Below are 24,726 nucleotides of genomic sequence, written 5' to 3' on the forward strand. Positions count from 1 at the left end.
TTACAAGTGGAATGTACAGGTGAATCTAAATACATTTGAATATCATGGTTAAGTTCATTTTCATTCAATCTTAATGATCAAAAATCCAGTATCTAAAGTGTTAGAATAAAAAATACATAAATGTCGACCTGAGAAACACTAAACAGCTAATCAAGCAATTCCTATGATTCCTATATACAGCTCCAGTAAAAATTAAGAGACCACTGCACCTTTTTATTTCCTTTCCAAAAAAGTCGAAAAGCAAGATTTTGAGTGAGGAACAGAAGGGATAAAATTAAGAGACCACTGCAAATTATTGGCTACAGTGGCATTGGCCTTAAAAATCTTCAAAACATTACAGAGGAAACAGGAACAATGAGGTCTCTGGAGATGGCCTTGTAGCCTGGAGATTGTTCATGTTTGGCTGTAATCTTGTGTCTGATCTCTTATAACAATTCTCTGTTTTTTTTCATGCTCGTTGCAGTACATACAGTGACACAAAACAGGATAAATTATAAATATTCTCTATTTAAATTGGTTCAACATGGGGGATTTTCCTATTGCAGGCACCTGCCCCTCACGACGGGTGAGTTCAGTTTGAAGGTAAACGAATCACCTGTTTGAAATCAAATTATGTCTTAGCAAGTAAAGAAGGTTCCAAAATAAATATGCATCCGTTTTAGGATTTCTTTGACGAATCAGCTAATATTTAGTACATTATTCTGATTATTTTGTTTATTTGAACCGCAAACCAAGGAAATACTGTATCTCCCAAAAGTGAGTACAGCCCTCACATTTTAGCAAATATTTGATTATATTTTTTCATGTGACAACACTGAAGAAATTATACTTTGCTACAATGTAAAGTAGTGAGTGTACAGCTTGTATAACAGTGTAAATCTGCTGTCCCCTCAAAATAACTCAACACACAGCCATCAATGTCCAAACCGCTGGCAACAAAAGTGAGTACACCACTAAGTGAAAATGTCCAAATTGGGCCCAATTAGCAATTTTCCCTCCCCGGTGTCATGTGACGTTATTGTTACAAGGTCTCAGGTGTGAATGGGAAGCAGGTGTGTTAAATTTGGTGTTATCGCTCTCACTCTCCCTCATACTGGTCACCAGAAGTTCACCATGGCACATCATGGCAAAGAACTCTCTGGGAATCTGAAAAAGGTAATTGTTGCTCTACATAAACATGGCCTAGGCTATAAGAAGATTGCCAAGACCCTGAATCTGAGCTGCAGCACGGTGGCCAAGACCATACAGCAATTTAACAGGACAGGTTCCACTCAGAGCAGGCCTCACCATGGTCGACCAAAGAAGTTGAGTGCACGTGCTCAGCATTATAGCCATTGCTGCAGAGGTTGAAGGGGTGGGGGGTCAGCCTGTCATTGCTCAGATCATACACCGCACACCGCATCAAATTGGTCTGCATGGCTGTCATCCCAAAATGAAGCCGCTTCTAAAGATGATACACAAGAAAGCCGGCAAACAGTTTTCTGAAGAAAGGCAGACCAAGGACATGAATTACTGGAACCAGGGGTTCCGCTAGTGGTGGCAACCAGGGGAGGAATACAAAGATAAGTGTGTTTTGCCTACATTCAAGCACGGTGGTGGGAGTGTCATGGTCTGGGGCTGCATGAGTGCTGCCGGCACTTGGGAACTAAAGTTCATTGAGGGAACCATGAATGCCAACATGTACTGTGACATCCTAAAGCGAAGTATGATCCCCTCCATTCGGGGACTGGGCCGCAGGGCAGTATTCCAACATGATAACGACCCCAAACACACCTCCAAGACGACCACTGCCTTGCTAAAGAAGCTGAGGGTATACCCCAGAACTAAACCCCATTGAGCATCTGTGGGGCATCCTCAAATGGAAGGTGGAGGAGCGCAAGGTCTCTAACATCCACCTGCTCCGTAATGTCGTCATGGAGGAGTAGAAGAGGACTCCAGTGGGAACCTGTGATGCTCTGGTGAACTCCATGCCCAAGAGGGTTAAGGCAGTGCTGGAAAATAATGGTGGCCACACAAAATATTGACACTTGGGGCCCAATTTGGACATTTTTACTTAGGGGTGTATTCACTTTTGTTACCAGCGGTTTAGACATTAATGGCTGTGTGTTGAGTTATTTTGAGGGGACAGCAAATTTACACTGTTATACAAGCTGTACACTCACTACTTTACATTGTAGCAAAGTGTAATTTCTTCAGTGTTGTCACATGAAAAGTTATAATCAAGTATTTCCAAACAATGTGAGGGGTGTACTCACTTTTGGGAGATACTATACATATGTGGATACCAAATAATTTTTTTCTTATCGAAGGTTTTCTGGACATCACCAGTCAGTGCTGTTTTTTTGTTATTTCAACTAGCACAGAAAATATGAAAATATAGGGGCAACTTAAATCCAATAATGAAATTTCAACCACATGTGCATGTCATAATTGCAACCAATTGTTAACATAGACAAACCTTTTTCAAAACATGTTCAGTATGTACCTTTGAATTATATAAAATCATTACATTTATATCCAGTATCAGAAAAAAAAGACTGGCCAGCTAATCTACAACTTACTGGAGAGTTGACATATACATACAGCCATCCATTTGGTTTCCCATTCACGATATTAACCAAGCCCAGCCCTGTTCAGTTCTAAAATGTGTCACTGACTACTGTCGTTGTGTTATCATGAGAATGATTATAGCCAGATCTTTCAATAACTAAACTATCAAAGTCATTTTACATTGTAGGTTTAGTGGTCCAAGTTGTCCATGAACAGCTATTCTGTCAATTCAAGACATTTCTATTGGGCTAGGGTTTCAAGAATTGCTTGCAAAATTCAAGGCGATAATTAATATTTTGGATTTAATTTATTATCATTTAATTATGTAAACTTACTATTTGAGGTTGGAAGCATGTCTCCATTAAAACAACAATCAAGTTCAAGAATGCAACTAAATAAAATGTATAAAATATAAAATTAACTTAAAGAACATTTTGATTCACTATGCAAGAAGAAAACACATCATTCTTAAAATTTATTTTACAGCCAAATCAAATCAGACTTGATTTATGACAGCATTTGTAATTATAGACATTATTCCAACATTCATTTATAATTCATTCATTTCTGGACAAACATTTTTAGAGGGGCACTGAGTAGAATCCTGCCTCAAACATTTCCAATAATCCATTTAATATATGGTAATAACATGATTTTTACTGGAGAGGAGAATACTGCCGATAGTAGAACCTCGGATTCAGGAGGAACAGTGTGGTTTTCGTCCGGGCCGTGGAAAACTGGACCACCCACATGGAAATAACCTATATAAACATATATGTTTAAATATAGGTTTTGATATATGTTTTTAATATATGTGACATATATAAAATTGGCCGTTTTCCTATATTATATGTACATATATACACATATATGTACATATATGGGTACATATATGTACCTATATAGGTACATATATGCACGTATATATGTGTGCATATATGTACACATATATGCACATATGTGTACATATATACGGGCTTATATGTACCTATATAGGTACATATATGCACGTATATATGTACCCATATATGCACATATGTGTACATATATGGGTACATATATACGTGCATACATGTACCTATATAGGTACATATATGCAAGTATATATGGGTGCATATATGCATGTATATATGCACCTATATGTTTACCTATATATTAGTAAAATTATTAAAATCCATAGCTACTATGCAAAATAAATAAAAGCCCAAAATGTAGAAATGTACATTTATTTATTTACTTAAGAACAATCAAATAGAACAAGAACAAAAACAAGACAAAAAACTGAATAGAAAAAAAAAACTATTTATCTTGTTGATCTTCTCAGCTCCGTGAGCTTTGAATTGATAGATGTGCCTATCTGCCCTCGGCTGGCTGCCGGCCACTTCTTCAATGTAGCATCTAGAGAAGACAAAAATAATTAGACAGTATAATAATAATATAGTGCTTCATCAGGAACCCAAAGTGCTTACAGTACAGCTGCGACTGGAGACATATTTTGGATAAAGGGCTGACCATAATAAAAAATGTGTCATGTAAACACGTCAATTGGAAGATTCTGATTGGATTCTGCTAAATCTGAAAGAAATTCTGATTGGAAACATCACCCCCCCTTTTTGGGGGGGGGGCATTGTTCTTTCATATGCACACGTCCGTCATGGGAACTGCATTGTTAACAGTCACACAGTCAATCATGTGCATCCAAAGGAGAGAAAATTCATGGATAGGAAAAATGTTGCCACTCCCGAGTTTTTTGTTTAGCTTAAAACACAGGTGAAGTACAACTTCTGCAGTTGTTTTAGGGAAATTAAGACCGCTCTGCGGATGTCAAAATGCTATTATTCTGAATAAGGCTTGGTGCATGTTTATGCACGTCATGATTAGATTATTTGTTTCCATGTAAACAGATTCAGATATTCTAATCCCTCAAATTTTTTATCTGATGTAAGAAACTTTGCACATGTAAACATATCTAGTTGTCAATGGGCTGCACTTTTATAGCATTTTCCTGCACCCCCAAAATACATTACAATGTCCTCCCATTGACCCATTCACACACACATTCCACCCGCGAGCTGCCATGCTAGGTTTACTCGAAGTGCAATAAGATCAAGCAATAAAATCAAGCAAATCAATAACCGGTATAGACAAAATAAGGCACAAACACAGGACAGAGGGGATTAAGGTGAAGGAGGGGTGAATATGATTATTTAAGAACACTTCAGACGACAACAATATGCCATGAGGTTATTTGCAACACTATATGTTCTACAAAATAGAGGACTACACACCTTACAGCGCAATACCCCAGCAATGTGGCTTTAGAAGAGGAAAGGTAGGATCAAGAAGTCAGAAAGCGATGAATTAGTATTAAAGGTGCCAAGCAGATACAGTAACAATAATTGGTGCTCTACTTTATGCAGTCTCCATTGATGCCTAACAAATTTTGTTACAAGTAGGCTATGGTTAAAGTGGTGAACTTATAAAGTCTTAAAAGTTTGGTTTTCCCTTCTCAATGCATTATGCATTTACTCACCAATAATGGCTGCCTTTTTAATTTGGTCAAGTGCGACCAGCTGGTCCCCATCCCCTCTGGTTGGCTTCCCACCTTAAAGTAATATTTCAAAATTATTATGAAAGGGGTGTAAAATGAAGGTGGAGAAAGCAAGAGTTTTTTTTATATACACATCATGTTTTCTTGAGGTGCAAGGAAATACAAAAATGCCAAGTAAAAAAGCGATGGTATGCCCGCACACACATAATTTATTCCACAGAATATGACTGTTTTTTTTTTTCAAGGACAGAAGAGATTAGGAACATGTTGTTTTGTACCATTCAGGTTGCTTTTCAGCAAAGTCTCCAAATCAAAGGTGCCCAGCAGGAGATTCCGCACCATGGCAGTAGCAGAGGGGGCAAGGCGGGCTGCTTTCCACGCTTCTGCCTGGCAAAACACCCCAGAGCCCTTTATAACTTCCATCTGAAAAATAATTTCACATCACAATATACATTTATTGGCAATTTTTAGAAACTTTTTCATGTTTCATATTGATTCTTATGCTTAGCTTCCCAATAGTTAATAGGTTTTTATGTATAAATGCAGATTAATGATATGTATAAATGCAGATGAATGATAAAGAAATGAAACAAATTAATCACTGCCCAAAACGTTATTAAAGGAGAGAAGGAGGAGGACAGGGTGGGGGGAAAGGAGGAGGTTGGATGGAGAGTAGGGAAGGAGAAAAGACAGTGGGTGGAGAGGAGTGAAGGGGGGCAGGAGGAGAGGATGATTGTCACTTATAACACTAATTGGCTCCTACAAAGCACACAGTTTATACCCATCCTTACTACATAATATGTTATTCACCTGTGTTTTCGCTGAGGTCTCAGCTGTTGCTGCAGTCTTGTTAGAGAAGAAAAACATTGTTAAACTCTTCAACAATTTTATAAATATGGGGCAAGTAAATTACATATTACCACTAACTATCCCAACATAAAAATCCCTATAGCTCAGTTGGAGCCTTAAGTAAAATCTGAGGTATAAAAGGGTTACACACACCTGTGGTGTCTCTCGAAAGCGCTCAGTCACCATGGGACTCTCTTTAAAGGGCTCGGTGTCCTCTGGGCTCTGTCTCCTCTCTGGAGTCTTAGAGAAGAAAGAAACATAGTCAAACTCAACAATTTCTATTCATCCAAGCAAGCCACTATAGATTCTTATTTACAGGGGGGGCTTGAAAAACATTAAACATGCCAATAAATTAAAGTTACATGCAAAAGTAATCAGCCAAACATAATAAAAATCCATATAGCTCTGTTTGAGTAACAAGTAAAATAAATAAATAAATAAAAATGCAAGGGGGTTACTCACCGGTTGCATTTCTCCAAAAGTCGAGAAGGAGGAATCTAGATCCTCCACAGGAGTCCTTCCAGTCTTCTTCATAGAAGAAAAATATAGTTATTCTCTTAAATAAATTAAAGTGTAAATACATAAAAAATTAACACTATCAATCAGCCCAACATCACAAGTCTCTCCAGTTCTGCTTGAGAAACAATTTTAAAAAGCAATGAAAATCAGAGGAACTTACCTTTTGAGCAATAATGGCGATGTCACTTTTCATTTGAGGGATTTCTAGAAAGAGGTTATATAAATAAAAAACTATAATTACAATCACTAGATCAAAATAGCACCCAGCAACTCAGTGCCCTTACTCTTCGAAAGACATTTCCTGCAGGTGTGAACTCAAGCTAAAACCCTCCAAAGCCCATTGATAAGGCTCTGCATAGGAAACCTGGTTGTGAACGCAATTTTCTTTCTCCAATTTCTCCCAAATTCTAATTCCCCAGGGTTTTTTTCTGGAGCCGATTGCCTTCTTGAGCCGTTGAAGGCAGAAAAGCATCATTTATTCTCATGAACTGTATGTTCTCTAGGCCATGACTTTTGTTAACCCTCTACAAATTCCTCCAGAAAGAGACAAATAAATATAAATCTAATTTGAATCTTATCAACGGCTATATGAGCACACACACTACCTCACCAGCTAACAACATATTTTGCCAAACACGTGTTTCAGCCCATAACATTTCTAAGTTTACACTTCTCTGCCACCGCAATATCCATCTCCAGAAAAAACCTTGCTAATAAATATAAAAATTAGGAATACTTACGATTGATGATAATGTCTTTCAGACGTGCATTTTCATTTTTAAGAGAATGGACTTCATTTCTCAACTCCTGCAAATTTCTTTGCATTTGGTCAAGTTTCCTTCTCTCCCACATCTGTTCATCCAGGTGTTTTCTAAATTCAGCAGCTGTCTACGAGAAAGAGACAGAGAGAAGAACAACAGCTAATTGTTATATAACTTATTTTGTAAATGGTTGATTCTGATTGGCTGGGAGGATGTCACGAGAGGTGTAAGAGGAAGGTGGCAAGAAGTCTAGGGCAGAAGTCCCTCCACTTGGCTATATGTAACTGGTTGTCTGGCCTCCTGGTGGTTATTCCTTACTTAAAACATGAAACTTCCTCATCTTGTATGTCATGTAATGTATGTATGTAATACACCACACAATGGATGTCATCATTTAGGCTACCTTTTTCTTAGAGGGTGGTACTATGTCCTCTTCATCCCCAATACGCTCCTCCTCTTCGCTGGCCCGCTGGGAGGGAGAGAGAAAGTGAGAGGACAAAGTTGCCTACTGTGCCGGTGTCATACCTTGTTACAGCTACTGGTAATGCACTTTATTATAAAAGTCTTACTTATCTTTACTGTATTGCAATGTAACAACACACACTGGATGCAGACTGGTAGTGTACCTTGTTCTTTGAAGGCCTGTCATGACGCGCCTCATCCTCCTCCTCCTCCTTCTCCTCCTCCTCCTCGTGGTTGTATTTAGAAGGACATCTCTTTTTATTGTCAACCTTGACAGAGAGAAACAGACTGACTTTTAGCCCAACTCTTATTAACTTACGTTACACCACCTTGCACATACATCTTGTCAACAAAGCACATGAAATCATCATAGATGACACAATTACAAACCTACACACATGCCTACACATTAAGAAACAAGAGAGAGAGGGGGAGATCATTTAAGTAAAGCACCAATTGGTGCAGTCAGTTACCCTTTTCTTTGAAGCCTTCTCAGTCTGCCCCTGATCACGGTACTTTGAGTTTGGGATGTTTTGTTTGCTGTGTGACTTCTTTCTCCATCTCGATCCCACGCAGTTTAATTTGGAGAGTTTTTTCAAATTCTGGTGCAATAAAATTAAAATGTTATCATGAACTGCAAACGTTTGTCTAATCATGCTTAACGTTACCAAATCTAACATTAGTCCCAATTGGACTTCGCTTACATTAGCAAATTATGTAGCTAACATGAGCCAGAAAGCGAAGCTATTGCTAACCAGGGACCTAGCAAGATCCATTTTAGACTTCTTTAAGAGCGAGAAAAAACATTAAATGTGGTATGTAACTACATAACGTCAGATAAAGTTAGCATGTAACATACTTGCCACGTCAATAATTCTTGCTCGGTGCACCGGCCAGGGTTGGCGGCCTTTTCGCCATTCCACCAGCTTCTCGTTTTTTTCAGTCCTTTCAAGAAATGTTTTTACTGAAAAATTCCGGACACAGTCGAGAGCCAAAATACTATGGGCCCCTCTATCCTCACCCTCAGTCCATTCAAGTAGGACATAGCGGATCTCCAACGCTGATATCGCCATTTTTACGCCCAGCCGTTATCTTTCGGCGCGAAAGATAGTGTGCTGGGCCGCATGCGGATGACGTCATCAACTACGCGACGCTGTAGCGGCTGATCGGTGGCAGCAGAGTGGAGAAATGCAATTTAGACGCAATTAAAGAAAAGCAATAGATATGGATCCAGTACGTTACAAAAGGTACCTCGTTGACGACGAAGCACCCGTTCCAGAAAGAACAAAGAGAAGACGTAAACGAAAGTAAGTCTTGTAACAAAACGTACTAGAAGCTAGCTAGCTAAATTAGCCAGCTAACAAAGCTACCAGCTACAGATCATTTCCTATATCATGTAAACGCATGTGGCATAATTCCCCTTAATGTATGTTAAGTATGTTTGTATAAAGGTAAAATGTATCTTTCCATGTCCACTGTACCTTTCCATGTCCAAAGTAAATAAATAAAGAAAACTGTTCAAGTTGGAACTCTAGCCAGGAAAATATTTCACTTTGTGTGTTTTGAATCTACAGTCTTAAAGGTTTCACCTCATGAATGGAATTTACCTGCTTGGACTTAATCAATCAGTCATATCAATCCTATTATATTGAGTGATGCATGAAGTGTTTTAACATTACCACAACATTTTTGTTAGGGACATTTCTGAAGATATGGGTGATGATGAAGAAGCTGTGGCCTCTTCTTCTACAACTCAGTAAGTAGAAAACACGCACACCAAATTAAATACCAAATAAAAAAACCTACATATTTCTTGCTGAATGATTTTTATTTTTATTTTAGGTATCTCACCCAAGAGGACAATCAAGATGACCCGGTGTCTACTGCTTCTGATGACACAGTAAGTGGCTAAAAATGGCAAAAATATTAAAGTTAGGTGTTTTTTGTTTTGTTCGTGCATGTGCATGCACACTAGTTAATGTAAATCATCATAGATAATTCCACAACCCAATTCTTCCTGATGTTGCTTAAAGTGTCAGAAAAATATACATGTGGACAAAAGGGGGCATAAAATTAATTTGGAGAAGACTGTTAAAAAAAATAAACAAAGACACTTGAGCCTTCAAATGCAAGTGGTTACCAACCACATGAAATGGTACATTTGTATGAGTCTGTGCAAATTTGGGATTGCTAATCCAATGTTTTAAATTCACAGATGAACCAACCCATACCTGGCCCTAGCTCTTCACCTGGGGAGCCAGTAGAGGAACATCTAGAAGACCCCACAAGTCCAACTTTAGACCAGAAACCAACAAAAGAACAGGTGGAACTCCTGCTGCTGGCATTAAAACTCAAACATGGATTAACAAATAGAGCCTTGGAGGACATCATGCATCTTATCAACTTTATTGCTGGTCCTGGTGGGGAATTGGTTAGTGGCTCAAAGTACCTTTTCTACAAAGCATTTGATTCAGTGAAAGACATATTAGAAGTACATTATGTGTGCAAGAGTTGCAAGGTAAGCATGCAGGAAGGTCCCTTTAATGTCAAGTGCCCAGTCTGTGACCAGGACACATCAAAAGCGCATGCACAAAAAGACCAGTGTTTTTTGTACTTGCCACTAAAATACCAAATTAAAAAACTGCTTGAGGACCACCAATTAGGGAAACACCTGAAACACCGCTTTGAGAAGAAGGATGCCTCCATCAAAGATATATATGATGGACATTTATACAAAAAACGATCACCCCTTGCATCACCAGACAGCATATCACTGACTTTCAACTGTGATGGAGTGCCAGTGCACAAATCAAACACAAAAAGTTTGTGGCCAATTTTGTGTACTATTAATGAACTGCCAATACAGCTACGTGCAAAACATGTTATGCTTTGTGGCCTGTGGTTTGGTCAAAACAAACCAAATATGAACACTTACATGAAACCATTTGTCGATGAATGCATAGAGTTGTACTCTAATGGTCTTATATGGGAAAGTGAAAGTGGGGAAATTGTCACAAGTAAAGTACTGCTTACTACCATGGTGGCAGATTCAGTTGCTCGGCCACTGATTCCGAACTTTAAACAGTTTAATGGTGAGTTTGGGTGTTCTTTTTGTATGCAGAAAGGAACAAGTGTGCTAAAACGCAGGGGGCGTGTAAGGGCTTATCCCTATGAAAAAGCAGAGTTGAGGAATCCCTCCCAGACTGATGATCTGGTGGAAGAGGCTCTTGCTGGAAACCCCACTAAGGGAGTGAAAGGGCCTAGTATTTTGTCTTGTCTACCTGATTTTAATATCATTGATGGCTGTGTTCCAGATTATATGCACAGTGTGCTGCTGGGTGTAGCAAGAAGCATCACCACGCTGTGGTTTCATTCTGAAAACAACCAATCGCCATGGTATATCGGACACTCAACAGAACAGATTGATGACATTTGAACTTCTATTAAACCCCCCTGTAATGTTTCCCGTGTCCCTCGCTCAGTGAAAGAGAAAAAGTTCTGGAAGGCACACGAGTGGAACATGTGGTTGTTTTATTACAGCATACCAACATTGAAAGGGGTCTTACCTGAAAAATATCTGAAGCACTGGTTTAAGTTGGTAAAGGGGGTTTCTCTTCTACTCGGTGAGAATATATCACCACTGCACATATCAGAATCTGAGGGGTTGCTAACAGAGTTTGTTCAGGAAATGGAGACCCTTTATGGGATCAATAATGTCACTTTCAATGTACATTTGTGCCTTCATCTGCCCAATACTGTGAGGAACTGGGGTCCCCTCTGGGCACAGTCTGCATTTGTGTTTGAGTCATACAATGGGATCATTTTAGATATGATAAAGAGCAGCCAGGGAGTTTCTCTGCAGATAATGAAAACAGTTTGGCTACAGGTTGCATTTCCATCATTTTCCCAAAAAACCATGGTGGCAGCTTCTGATGATTACTTAGCTCTCTTAGAGTCTTTTTCAGTTGAGAAAAAAATGGTGCAGGAAGTAAGTCGCTGTCATGGTGTTACATCTCTGGGTAGGCCTAAAATTTGTATGATCAGAAATGATGATTTTCTGGCCTTGAACAGCATCAGCAACCTTGAAAATAGAGTCACTGTGAAGTATTTTTGCAGAGTAGTGGTTAATCTTGAAATAGTTCATTCACAAAACTACTCGCGTACTTTTCGGAGAAACTCGTACACTGTCATTCTTTCTGATCGAGAGGAAAGTATTTTCTCTGTGAAGACATTCATTGTCTGTGATCTGGGGCAGGGGGAGACATGTTATGCAGTGGGGAAGTACTACCAAAAAGTGAAACAGGACATCTGCGGTCAATTTAAGAATCCTTGTTATTACGTCCCTGTAAGGAAATGTCTGGGGCCTTTAGTTGCTATACAAGCATCTCAGATAAAAGAAAAGTGTCTGTTTGTTAAAACTGTGAACAGAAATGTTGACATTGTCTTCAAATTCATTAACCACAGTGAAATGCTCAGATAGATGTGGGATGATGATGATTACCTGAATGTATATTCTATGTACTTTTCTTTTGTTAGTTTTTTTGCTACATTCAGACTGTAATGACCTTTCAGCCATATTCTGGAAAATGCATTAAGACAATACAGAAAACATTGCATTTGGTGGATGTAACGGTGAATGTGTGGATGTGTATGAGCTGTAATGTGAATCTGGAAGTGACTTGAAATTGGAAAAAAGGCTTGATTGACAAAAATAAAAAAAACACAAACCATTTTGTTATACATTTCCTTCTTTTCCACTATTGACCTTGTAAATGTTTCAGGAAAACGTGTAGACATCTCCTCTCACTTAAGTGCCATAGTTAAATTCCATAACATGCCAATTAGATGTGATACCCATTTCACGTGTTCGCACATACATAAGTTCTAGCATAATTTTTTTTAGTTATTTCTTAGTTATTGCCTTGATAATAGAAAATATGAGCTAGGCATCATGTATGACAGTTTCCAAAGTGAGATATGAGCTACAAAATGACCAGATCTTGCCATGAGCTAGGAGACGTATCTTGTATGTACATATAGGGCTTATATGTGGATATAAAGAAGCAATACAGGAGACCTATATGGCCTGTATATGCACATATATGCACCTCAATTTTGCCTATATGTGGCATATACACGCATATATGCAGCATATATATTATCATATATGTGCATATATGCAGCATATATGCAGCATATATGTGCATATAGACTGCATATAGGTTACATATATGCGCATATATCCTCATATAGGTTCTTTCCATGTGGGCAGCTCTATACCCTCTACAGGGTGATGGAGGGTTCATGGGAGTTTGCTCAACCAATCCACATGTGTTTTGTGGATTTGGAGAAGGCATTCGACTGTGTCCCTCACGGCATCCTGTGGAGGGTGCTTCGGGAGTATGGGGTCCTGGGTCCTTTGCTAAGGGCTGTCAGGTCCCTGTACGACCGAAGCAGGAGCTTGGTTCGCATTGCCGGCAGTAAGTCAGACTTGTTCCCGGTGCATGTTGGACTCCGGCAGGGCTGCCCTTTGTCGCTGGTTCTGTTCGTAATTTTTATGGACAGAATTTCTAGGCGCAGCCAGGGGCCGGAGGGTGTCAGGTTTGGGGACCACACGATTTCGTCTCTGCTCTTTGCGGATGATGTTGTCGTGTTGGCCCCTTCAAACCAGGACCTTTAGCATGCACTGGGACGGTTTGCAGCCGAGTGTGAAGCGGTGGGGATGTCAGTACCTCCAAATCCGAGGCCATGGTCCTCAGTCGGAAAAGGGTGAATTGCCCACTTCAGGTTGGTGGAGAGTGCCTGCCTCAAGTGGAGGAGTTTAAGTATCTAGGGGTCTTGTTCACGAGTGAAAGAAGGATGGAACGGGAGATTGATAGACGGATCGGTGCAGCTTCTGCAGTAATGCGGTCGATGTATCAGTCTGTTGTGGTGAAGAAACAGCTGAGCCGCAAGGCGAAGCTCTCGATTTACCGGTCAATCTACGTTCCTTCTCTCACCTATGGTCATGAGTTTTGGGTCATGACTGAAATGACAAGATCCCAGATACAAGCGGCCGAAATGAGCTTTCTCCGCAGAGTGGCTGGGCGATCCCTTAGAGATAGGGTGAGAAGCTCGGTCACCCGGGAGGAGCTCAGAGTAGAGCCGCTGCTCCTCCACATCGAGAGGGGTCAGCTGAGGTGGCTTGGGCATCTGTTCCGGATGCCTCCTGAACGCCTTCCTGGGAAGGTGTTCAGGGCCCGTCCCACCGGGAGGAGACCCCGGGGAAGACCTAGGACACGCTGGAGGGACTATGTCTCCCGGCTGGCCTGGGAACGCCTCAGTGTCCCCCCGAAGTGCTAGAGGAAGTGTCTGGGGTGAGGGAAGTCTGGGCATCTCTGCTTAGACTGCTGCCCCCGCGACCTGGCCCCGGATAAGCGGAAGAAGATGAATGAATGAACATGATTTTTATCCTCCTCTTCCAAACGAGAAAGGAATAGTACTCGCTAGTCCGGGGTGGTTTAGGGTGGAAGAATAGTACTGTGTCACGCCCTGATTGGTTTCACCTGTCTCGCTCTTGTCTCCTCCCCCCCACCAGGTTACTCCCATCTTCCTGATACCGCTTGTCTATTTATGCCTGTGTTTTCTGTTCGCCCGCTGCCAGGTCGTATTGTCTTTTCATGTGTTTCCAGTGTTTACTCCCGTGTTACCTGTCTCCTGTTACCCGTTCTCGGCTCTGCCTTCCCAGTTACCGAACCCCTGCTGACCCTGACCCCGATCCTGCCTGCCCGCTGTGCTTCTGCCTTGTGGACCACCTCGTTGCGACCTTTGCCTGTCCCCCGACCTCGAACCAGCCAAATCCTCTGTACCTCTACTGTTCTGATTCGTTTTCTGACCTCTGCCTGCCTGCCGACCACGAGACTGCCTATCCCTACTATAGACGTCCGTGCAGGACACCTCCTCTCTGCCTCTGTGTCCGCGCTTGGTTCCATAACCCCAGCCCTGTCAGTATTGCATGTCTGTAAAGCCAGTATGCGTATACATTTAAACAGGTAATTTCGAAAGGCACTCCGACCTGGTAGTACAGTCACAATACATATGCAACTAAATATCAACATTTAAAGAAGACAATTTGTTCCACCTGTGGATTAAATTTATCTGCAGATTTAAATGTACCATTAATTATGTATAATATGTGGCTTCACATCTCTTTCTCTGCCAGAAATTAAAGTGAAAGAATAAAAAATGAGTTTATTCAAATGAGCTTTAAATGCACTTTAAATCAAGTTTACTTGGTCTTAATTTTGTACACAGGAATCCATCATATACAGTACATAGATAATATATGGAATTAGCCAGATGAAATCAGTGGCACAATATACTGTATATATCCTTCAATGTGGATATTTGGTTACAACCACATGCAATTCAAAAATATTTCTGTAAGTTAATACAATAAATAGCCCCAAGTTACAAAGGAATGCAAGAGTGTTTATTCAACCTTAAAATTTGTAACACAAGAATGGCTACTTGGTTACTTATTTGAACATGGATTGTACACTCAAACATAATTCTAGCCTACTTTTTCATATTCGCTTTGCAGATTGGCATTTTTCATGGTTCCGAGGTTATATTTAAGCATTTTAAACAAAGAGGCGTTTGGGTGCCAAATGAGCCACAAGAGCCTGCTTACTGAAAAGTCTCAAAATGCCCATCATCAGTATACAAAACCTCAGTAGAGCAAAGAATGACTGAACATGGTTTTTAATAGAATTGTTTTAAATTTATGTAGTGCACCTGCCATGTACAGTATTATTTCAAACACAATTCAGACTGCATTACAAGAAACTCTGTTTATACTATCGGAACCTAAGGGCAGCAACTTGAGAGCTAGAGTACTTGTAATCATCTTTCATTTAGATTTATTTTGATAGTCTCCTTTTATGAGGTCCTCTGACCATTTCTATGGCTCCCTCTACAGTCCCTTCATATACTAAAATAAATGTTTTTGAAAACAGTCACCCCTCTCTTAAAAAACATTTTTCTAAAATGTTCATAACATACCAACTGAAAACCTTAAAAATGTGTGGGACATTTACATTTAAAGAAAACATTTCAGTTTGTCTCAATTTCTTAAAATGAAATCAGCAAACCATGTGAGCGCAGACAATAGTTAAAGCAGAAGTGGTTAGCCGGTCTAGGCATTATACACAGAAACACATCGTTCATGCAAGAAGAAGGATGACTGCATATTTTCCTAGAATCTGCTTTGCCTCTTTTGACTATGCCAACAAGCCCAACATTAGCTGCACTTCTTGCAGATGAAAGAGGGCAGGTTGCAGGTGCTCATGTTGTGGTTTGTGGTGCAGTTTTGTAAATGTTTTTGAAAGAGCACAAGTACAACGGTTTCTCCCCCAATGGATTAGTGTTTCAGTGTCAGTCAGACACAGAACATGTACTATCTTAGAGAATAGGCTGTGCGTTGTAGGTTACATTCATTCAGCTGTAAAATACATTATTTCTTTTGCTGAACAAGTAGAAATGGACACCTCAATTAGGTGAGTAATTCTTTAATGTAATCTTGACTTTTTTATTTGACAGGAGAGTTGATTCAGCGGGTCGTGTTTTGTGTTTTTCATTGCTCACAGATTAGGGCAATGCTTTTTCCCTTGTTCACAATGGCAATTTGGTAGGTTTTCTATATAATTTCTTTGTACTTTAGCTTAAATGTAATTGACATTTCCAAATAGTTTCTATAAGTTCTTCGCACAGACACTGGTTTTCAAACTTGGTAAAGTCGCTTTTATATGTAGACCTTAAACATTCAACATTAACAAAACGTATATTTCACAATGGTGACCACTAGGGCTCTTTTACAAGCATTTACAATTAAATTTTTCCTGCACCAAACTGCAGAGACAGCATATACATAAAAAATATTTTGTCGGGATCATGAGATCTTTTTGTCAAGATATGAATTCATTTTATTGCAATCATAACATAACAGATCACGGACATATTAATGGAAAGTAGGACGTAATGTCAGACACACCGATTGCTGTGGTCTCTGAGCCACATGACATGTTGTATTTGTCATTTTTCTGTCTTACCATATATATGCTATGTGCTGGGGGACGGACTGAAGTGGCTAGAGATAATCACTAACAACCACTATTATTCTACCATTGAGGAAGTCTCTTAAGTGTGTGTGTACGCAGTGTTTCCTCCAATATTCCATGTTAGGAACGAGAGTCTGTTGTCCCAAAAGTGACCAGGGTCCATGTTGTTGTATTTATAGTAATAAACAGTTGCTTGTAAGTATCTTATATTGTAGATAATAACAAATTTACAAACTAATTTGGTTTGCCAGCATCTATTGACTGGGTGTTAACCATGGTAATGTAATCCACAGCCGGAAATTCCTGCTCTGTGGTTTCACTCGCTACCTTGAATCTGACTATACTATTAGTAACATGCCATTTAGCTAGCAACTGCTTTTAAACTAAAAACATCAAGCATATGAATAAAACAATCCAAATATACAAGAAATACTCCAATAAGATTTTTATCAAAATAAAACATTGGCCCAGGTATTAATTCAATAATCGACCCCGAAAGCCTTCACTATGCACATTCTGTTGCTGTTACTTGTCTCAACAACGATGTTCCTATTGGCCATTATATAGCACGATAGCCAGGTTGACTCATTTTGTCTGGCTTTGAAAATAATACAGTAAGATGGGAGCCCTGTTTGTCCTTAAAATAAAAAAGATTGAAACAGTATGAGTCATAATCCCCATAAATTATTGTGGCACAACTGAGAAAGCGTATATTTCAGTTCTAACACCATTAATGTCTTCCATATTACATTTTTTTGATCAACTTCAAATAAGGTTTGAGTTTTGTGTAGGCTTACACCACCTCACCATTTTCGTACCTCTGTAAATATTCATAAAACAAGTTGACTTTCAATACTGGCTAAATATAAGTTATTTTTGTATAGCTAATTTAAAGAAATGTGTTGACAAATGTCACCTTGTCTTGAGATTAACAGGATTTTCAAAACACATAGCCAGAGTAAGGCTAAACAAAACACAGACCATATTTATAGTGATTTTAAAATTCCTTGTGGAAAGATGAACGGAGAAATTGGAAAACAGGCAATATCACATTTTGCTACTAGGCTTTATGTGGATGATGTGTTGACTACTTCGGTCTATAACTTTTTGAAAACATACTAGGTTTTACTGATTCTCAGGGGAGATTGCAAAAACATATATTCTCATGATTCCTTATTACAAGAAGAGCTGGATATCACTATGAATTTTGAATATTGTGGTTTACTATCATTTAAATAAACATCCCTGCAGTCACTAATAATTGCTTGTGAAAAATCCCTTTTAGTAATCATATATGAATGGAACTTGTTTGCATTGTATAAACATGTCTGTTGAATATTTGAATGTAAAATCAACTTTACCTCAGTTAGGCATTTTCCAAAAAGCAAATGGTGGGAAAACACAGACATTTGACATAGATGATGATATCCATCTGATATTTTGAAAGGGATTATCTAACAATGTAACAGCTAGCATGGGTTTGTAATTTTACTAGGACTGTTCCTTTGTCTGTTCCTTATAATACGGCCATACACATACATACCTTTGTCATAACATTTCATAACAACAATAAATCCTATGATTATCATTATTATAACTGTCACACTGCAAAATAATGACCCCAAACATATTGCCTAAAAATGTTTTTCTCAAAATGAGCAAAACAACGTCAAAACAAACAACACCTGATTCAGAATTGCTACAGCACATTTGCAAATACCCAGAATTTGACTGAGCGTTAAGATCAATCAATCATTCAATCAATCAATCACATTTTAAAAGCGCTTTTTACATCAGCAGTTGTCACAAAGGGCTTTTACAAAACACCCGGCCTTAAACCCCAAGGAGCAAGCAACAATAGTGTTGAATTTCAGTGGCTAGGAAAAACTCCCTAAGAAGGCAAAAAGTTTGGAAGAAACCTAGAGGGGACCCAGGCTCAGAGGGGTGACCAGTCCTCTTCTGGCTGGGCCGGGTGAACATATTAAGAGTACAAATTGTAATAATTAATAAGTGCATGTGGGCTGAGTCTAGAGTCTATTTAAACTTAGTCCAGGTCGGAAGCATGACCAGATGGAAAAGGACAGGGACAACACGGAGGAGGGGGAGGTGTCAGCACAGTGGTAGCTGAAAATGTCAAGTATTGTCTTGATCTGCAACACAACCAGGAGGACTTTGGACAGGGACAACAACGGGTCTTTCAAGCCTGGTTCAAGCCTAGATAATTAGATAATCAACACAATTTACAGTTGATGTACACAGTTACAATGTGAATTACCGTATGAGACTACATGTAGGAAAATCGTCAGAGTTTTAGGAATAGTATAGTGCAGCAGTATAATGAACAGTTCTGAGATGGGTTGTTGATCTTATGGTCCTGTGAATCCCTCTGGGGCAGGAGGCCCATCTGTACTGCCTGTCTGCTTTCCACCAGCCGGGGATATTGGAACCCTGGGTGACCAGGAAGTGGCAGGTGCCAATCCAGTCCAGGAGATGAGGATGGACTCAATAAATGATTTATGCTTTTGACTTTGTCAAAGATTATTGGCTATTTGCCAAAGTTAAAGAAATATTTTACATTAGGACAGCCATCCATTTAGAAGGGTTCAGATCCTTGAATGATGTAGTGGTTATGTCACTGCCTCAGTTAGCTGCATCATTGCAAGGCCAGGGACTGAATCCTGCTCACAGATTAGCCCAGGGCAGCATTCAGTAAGTTATCATATGTTGCCCTGCCTTGTATAGCTCTTGTGATTCCTTCTGGCGGTTTGTGCGAGCTTAGTCTAGATCAAAAACCAGATAGTTAATTACATACAGAAGATTCATTCAAAACTGCCTGATTGAGCAAACAACGTGATAAGAACCAGTAAGGTATTGGACATGCTTCTGAGGACGCCTGTCCCGACTGTCATCGACTGTCCTGAGCACCATTGCAGTTGTCACGAGGAAGCAGGGCTTTAACAAAATAGATATTAAGGCATCAGTAAACATGTTTCCCCCACTTTTGGTGTTGAATATAAGCGATAGGAGTTTCCAGCCCACAAAATATGTTTATGTGCTGAAACATGTAGTTTGTGATGTTGAAAGGGATTCTGAAAAAAGTTATATGTGCAGGTACAATTAAGCCTAATAGTATTCATAGCCATGCCGAATTTTGAGCTATAGTGAATTTTCATTCGACCAATAGGTTTCTTCTGGGTGGAAATGACATAAACAGGTGACAAGACACAGTAAGACATTGGGCTGGAGACACAAATGAATAATGCAACTATTTCTGTTTTTAGCCATGACATGCAGTTGACTAGTAACTGACTAGAGAACTACTGCTGTTCCGCTGTTCAGCTGTTCTCAATTTATAGGTGATTAGAAAAAACTTTCAACAATTTCAAGGGGTATGAATGATGTTGAACATGTTTCTTTTTGTAATAATGTGAAAAAAACTGGAATAGTTGCGTTATTCATTTGTATCTCCAGCACAATATCTTACCATGTTTTGTCACTTGTTTATGTCATTTCCATTTTATTTATGTTTATCAAAAACTATCCCATTTAATCTTATTTATCATTCTCCATAGTAGCCTCCTAACCATTTAATCTCAATGCATTTATATCATCTTGAGTTATACAGAGTTGTTTAGAAGCAAACTAGAGTTGTTCTCAATCACTTTGTGTATTTAATTTAAAAACAAAGTATATGTGTTAATTGAATTTCTAGATCTCTGCATGTCCCAATCAATGTAATTTAGAAAAATGGTGGTTCTCAACAGTAAGTAATTTAATTCACCCAAGTTTTGTAAAGAAAAAAGGCGGTGTATGGCCAGAGAAGTTGCTTATGACACATGAATAAACCAATTACACTGCCCTCCATCCGAATTCATCAGTGGGGGACAGACAAGGATGGTTGGAATTTCTAACCAGATGGCAGCAATATGTACAGACCATAGCCTGGGTGGCTGTAGTCTTTGATGATGTTCCATGCTTTCCTAAGGTATGGTAGATGCCTTGCACGGAGGGAAGATGTCAGCCGATAAAGCACCGTGCCGACTTCAACACCCTCTGGAGGGATTTGCGTACTGCAGTAATGCAGCCTGATAGGATGCCCTCAGTGGTGCACCTGTAGAGGTTGGTGAGAGTTTTTACAGACATGCCAAAGTTCTTGAGTCTCCCCAGGAAGTATAATCGTTTTTGGGCAGTTTTCACTGTAGAGCTAGTTTGCCTGGACCGAGTGAGGTCATCTTTGATGAACACACCGTGAAACTTCAGTTCGGATACTCTATCCACTTCAGCTCCATTAAAGTGTAAGGGGGAATGACCCCCCCTCTGAAGCTTCCTGAAGTCCACGATCATCTCTTTAGTCTTGCAGACGTAGAGAGGGAGAGGTTGTTGTCCTGGTACCATGTAGCCATGTTCCTTACCTCTTATCTGTAAGTGGTCTCACCATTGTTGGAGGTCAGACCCAGGATGATTGTGTCATCCGCAGAGTTAAGGATGATGTTAAAGCTGTGTGTGGCCACGCAGACATATGTGAACAGGGAGTACAGGAGGGGACTGAGTACGCAGCCCTGTGGGGGCTCCTGTGCTCAGAGGAGGTGAGGTTTACCATTCTCACCACCTGGGGTTTCCCCGTGAGGAAGTCCAAGATACAATTGCAAAGGGAGGAGTTAAATCCCAGGGTCCTGAGCATAGGAACAAGCTTAGCAGGCACAATAGTGTTGAATTCTGAGCTGCAGTCCACGAACAGCATCCTCATGTATGTGTTGCCATTTTCCAGGTGGAAGAGGGCAGCGTGTGTTGTCAAGGCGATGGCATCGTTCCTAGATCTATTGGGGCGGTATGCAAATTGAAAGGAGTCCAAGGTGTCAGGAAGGGTGGAGCAGATGTGAGTTCTGACCAGCCACTCGATGCACTTCATGATGATGGATGTCAGTGCTACAGGGCAGGTGTGATTCAGGCAGGTGAAGGAAGGTTTCTTTGGTACAGGGAAAGATGGTGGTCTGTTTGAAGCAGCAGGGGACTGCAGACAGAGACACTTAACACTGGTCATGGTGGTATTTTGTGCAGCCTCAACTTGATCAACAGAAAAAGACGTATGATACCGGAGTTTGGAATCACTTTTGCAGGTGTCACTTATAGTCCAGAAAAGCAACATGATGATGCGTGAATTTAATTACTGAACAAGGAAGCCAACAGCTATCTGGGTACCTAAACAGAATTCTGATAACTCTGAGATGCCTGCCTTTTTTTAACAGTCTTCCTCTGTCTACTGTCTGTGTTCTTTTGCCCATCTTAATCATTTCTTTTTTTTGGCCAGCCTGAGATATGGCTTTTTCTTTGCAACTCTGCCATGGATTTGTTTTTTAATACTCTGAAAAGTACAGTCATTGCTTGCATTATACTAGTCATGACAGTGGATATTTATATAATATGAATTGCCATTTTTATCATGTGTTTCTATTTTAGCTGTTTTTCAGGTCTGAGGTAAGATGGCTGCCAAATTGTTCCATTCTGATGAGTAGGGACTATAACAGTGTTCTATTATCCATGAGAAGAATGGTTTCCAGCCCCTTAGCGACTGCACTAGCAACCAATCAGGGCTAAGGTCACAGAGGTCAGATTGCATTTGAGAGGCAAGTGTCTGACTTTCAAGCAACAGTCATATGGGAAAAGAAGTGAATTGTACATTAACATTATGAGAGGCACTGATAACAGACACTGGCAGGAAATTTGCAACAAAAGATTTCCAACAGAGCCTCCAACAGAGCATCGGACAGTAAAAGTGAATAGGCTACATCATAAGATGAACTCAGTCCCAGGCAGTATGAACATACAGAATGGGTCCATTAGATGGCAGTAGACATCCCAAAAGAAAGTTACATAACTATGTCATTTGATGCACATGACAGTTATAGCTACCAGTTCCCTACAGTTGACATATAATTTAGCCTACATTACATTTCAGTGGTTTTGATCTCTCTTCGGCCGATAGCCATCATTCCTGATACCTGTATGAATTAAAAAGAATTTAACATGTGAAAAGTAACATGGTGTTTGCCCACATGCAAATTCCTCATCTGTCTGTGTTTGCAGCAATACATCCGACCCCGTACGAGTCATCCAGTGGATCATCTACATCCCCACGTTGGTGGTGGGATTTCCTCTCAACCTGGCCGCTCTGTACCTCCTCCTGTTCAGAATTTGCAGATGGACCGAGTCCACGGTGTACCTCACCAGTCTGATCGTCAACGACATCCTGCTCCTCTTCTCTCTGCCGTTCAAGATGTATGCCTACCAAAATCTCTGGGGCCTGAGTATGGGCTTCTGTTCTTTTCTGGAAAGCCTGGTGTTTGTCAACATCTACGGGAGCATTGTGTTCATTGTGTGCATCTCGGCCGATCGCTATATTTCTCTACAGTTTCCGTTCAGCAAGGGCTTGCGCTCGCCGCGCAAGGCCACCCTGGTCTGCCTGGCCGTATGGTTGATTATATTCGCTTTCACCCCACCTGTGTATGATCTCCACAAAAAAGAAAACAACACAAGCTCGGGAAACGCCAATGAGACTAGATGTTTCCAACAGTTCTCCAACAATACCTGGCAGAAGACGTGGATCATTGTCACCTTGGAGAGCGTGTTCATGATCAGCACAGTCTCCATAGTGTTCTTCTCAGTGCGTGTGATGCAAATTCTGAGGCAGTTGCGGCGACGGAATCCACTGGACGAGAAGCTGAGAGACAACAAATCTGTCAAGATAGTCCTAACCAACCTGGTGGCCTTCCTGGTTTGTTTCATACCCTACCACGTGGCCGCGTTTGTCTACTTCCTGGCCAAAAACTACAAAGAGGACACAGAAATTTTCCACCTCAGACAGTTTGTCCACATCAGTAGCACCGTTGGCAGTGTCAACTGTCTGACGGATGGTTTCTGTTACTACCTCGTCCTGAAGGAGAGCCTGCTTAACGTACAGCGGGAGAGGGGGAGGATGTCTTCGGCAAACATGGTGACAACTTCAAAGAGGGAGAGAGGAACAGGTGTAGATGGACACACGGGTGGCAAGGGATCAATAGGACTTGCTAGATAGATGTTGCCTGTTACTTATCAGGGCAGTGAAGACCAGGGTGGATGGAAGCTTTTCTGTTCCATCTGTCAGACAGGACACTCAGAACTCCACAGTCCAAAGAGGAGGCCAGTCTCATGAAACACTCCAAACAAAATGAATTACTAGCCAAGGCTTGGAAAACATGTGTTTACAAATTAGTCATCCAACCTTAAGGTTTATGTTTAATTGTATTATTACTCGCCGATGTGGCATTTGTGATCCATAGATGTTCCACAGTAAATCTCAGATGGCATATTTAACACTAACTGATTTGATTAACCCAAATATTCTTAATTATTCATATTGAATTTAAGCAAATCATTCAACATTGTTTGGATACTGAACTGTTCAGATTCAGTCCATCTACTCTCAATCTAGACAGCACAAACTTACACTCACCTAAAGGTTTATTAGGAACACCATACAAATACTGTGTTTGACCCTCTTTCGCCTTCAGAACTGCCTTAATTCTACGTGGCATTGATTCAACAAGGTGCTGAAAGCATTCTTTAGAAATGTTGGCCCATATTGATAGGATAGCATCTTGCAGTTGATGGAGATTTGTGGGATGCACATCCAGGGCACGAAGCTCCCGTTCCACCACATCCCAAAGATGCTCTATTGGGTTGAGATCTGGTGACAGTGGGGGCCATTTCAGTACAGTGAACTCATTGTTATGTTCAAGAAACCAATTTGAAATGATTCGAGCTTTGTGACATGGTGCATTATCCTGCTGGAAGTAGCCATCAGAGGATGGGTACATGGTGGTCATAAAGGGATGGACATGGCAGAAACAATGCTCAGGTAGGCCGTGGCATTTAAACGATGCCCAATTGGCACTAAGGG

The 24,726-nt window shown here is 40.3% G+C and overlaps 3 protein-coding genes across 6 annotated transcripts; 2 read left to right on the forward strand and 1 right to left on the reverse strand.

Moving 5' to 3' along the window:
• Positions 1 to 3,787: 3,787 nt before the first annotated feature.
• On the reverse strand, positions 3,788 to 8,786 carry LOC114838808 (cancer-related regulator of actin dynamics homolog). Of its 4 annotated transcripts, none has more exons than XM_029118994.2 (13): positions 8,556 to 8,786; positions 8,166 to 8,294; positions 7,857 to 7,961; positions 7,634 to 7,699; positions 7,210 to 7,357; positions 6,630 to 6,673; positions 6,413 to 6,475; positions 6,104 to 6,190; positions 5,912 to 5,947; positions 5,380 to 5,524; positions 5,084 to 5,155; positions 4,839 to 4,866; positions 3,788 to 3,948 (listed from the first exon to the last, which is right to left on the reverse strand). In XM_029118994.2, the coding sequence occupies exons 1-13, from the start codon at positions 8,763 to 8,765 to the stop codon at positions 3,798 to 3,800; spliced, it is 1,284 nt and encodes a 427-aa protein (XP_028974827.2). In that variant the 5' UTR covers positions 8,766 to 8,786; the 3' UTR covers positions 3,788 to 3,797. The 4 variants fall into 4 exon arrangements, with proteins under 4 accessions (XP_028974827.2, XP_034150510.1, XP_034150511.1 ...); XM_034294619.1 differs by having other exon boundaries at positions 6,413 to 6,478; XM_034294620.1 differs by lacking the exon at positions 4,839 to 4,866 and having other exon boundaries at positions 6,413 to 6,478.
• Positions 8,787 to 8,891: 105 nt separating this feature from the next.
• Positions 8,892 to 12,694, forward strand: LOC114829945. The gene is made up of 4 exons (XM_029116457.2): positions 8,892 to 8,999; positions 9,389 to 9,448; positions 9,535 to 9,592; positions 9,908 to 12,694. The coding sequence occupies exons 1-4, from the start codon at positions 8,917 to 8,919 to the stop codon at positions 11,126 to 11,128; spliced, it is 1,422 nt and encodes a 473-aa protein (XP_028972290.2). The 5' UTR covers positions 8,892 to 8,916; the 3' UTR covers positions 11,129 to 12,694.
• Positions 12,695 to 15,899: 3,205 nt separating this feature from the next.
• Positions 15,900 to 24,338, forward strand: gpr55a (G protein-coupled receptor 55a). Its single transcript, XM_010902306.5, has 2 exons — positions 15,900 to 16,229; positions 22,875 to 24,338. Exons 1-2 carry the CDS (start codon positions 16,213 to 16,215, stop codon positions 23,860 to 23,862), a joined length of 1,005 nt encoding a protein of 334 aa, XP_010900608.2. The 5' UTR covers positions 15,900 to 16,212; the 3' UTR covers positions 23,863 to 24,338.
• The last annotated feature ends 388 nt before the right edge of the window (positions 24,339 to 24,726 follow it).

Source organism: Esox lucius, chromosome 1 (assembly GCF_011004845.1).
Source record: "Esox lucius isolate fEsoLuc1 chromosome 1, fEsoLuc1.pri, whole genome shotgun sequence".
NCBI classification, from domain to species: Eukaryota; Metazoa; Chordata; class Actinopteri; order Esociformes; family Esocidae; genus Esox; species Esox lucius.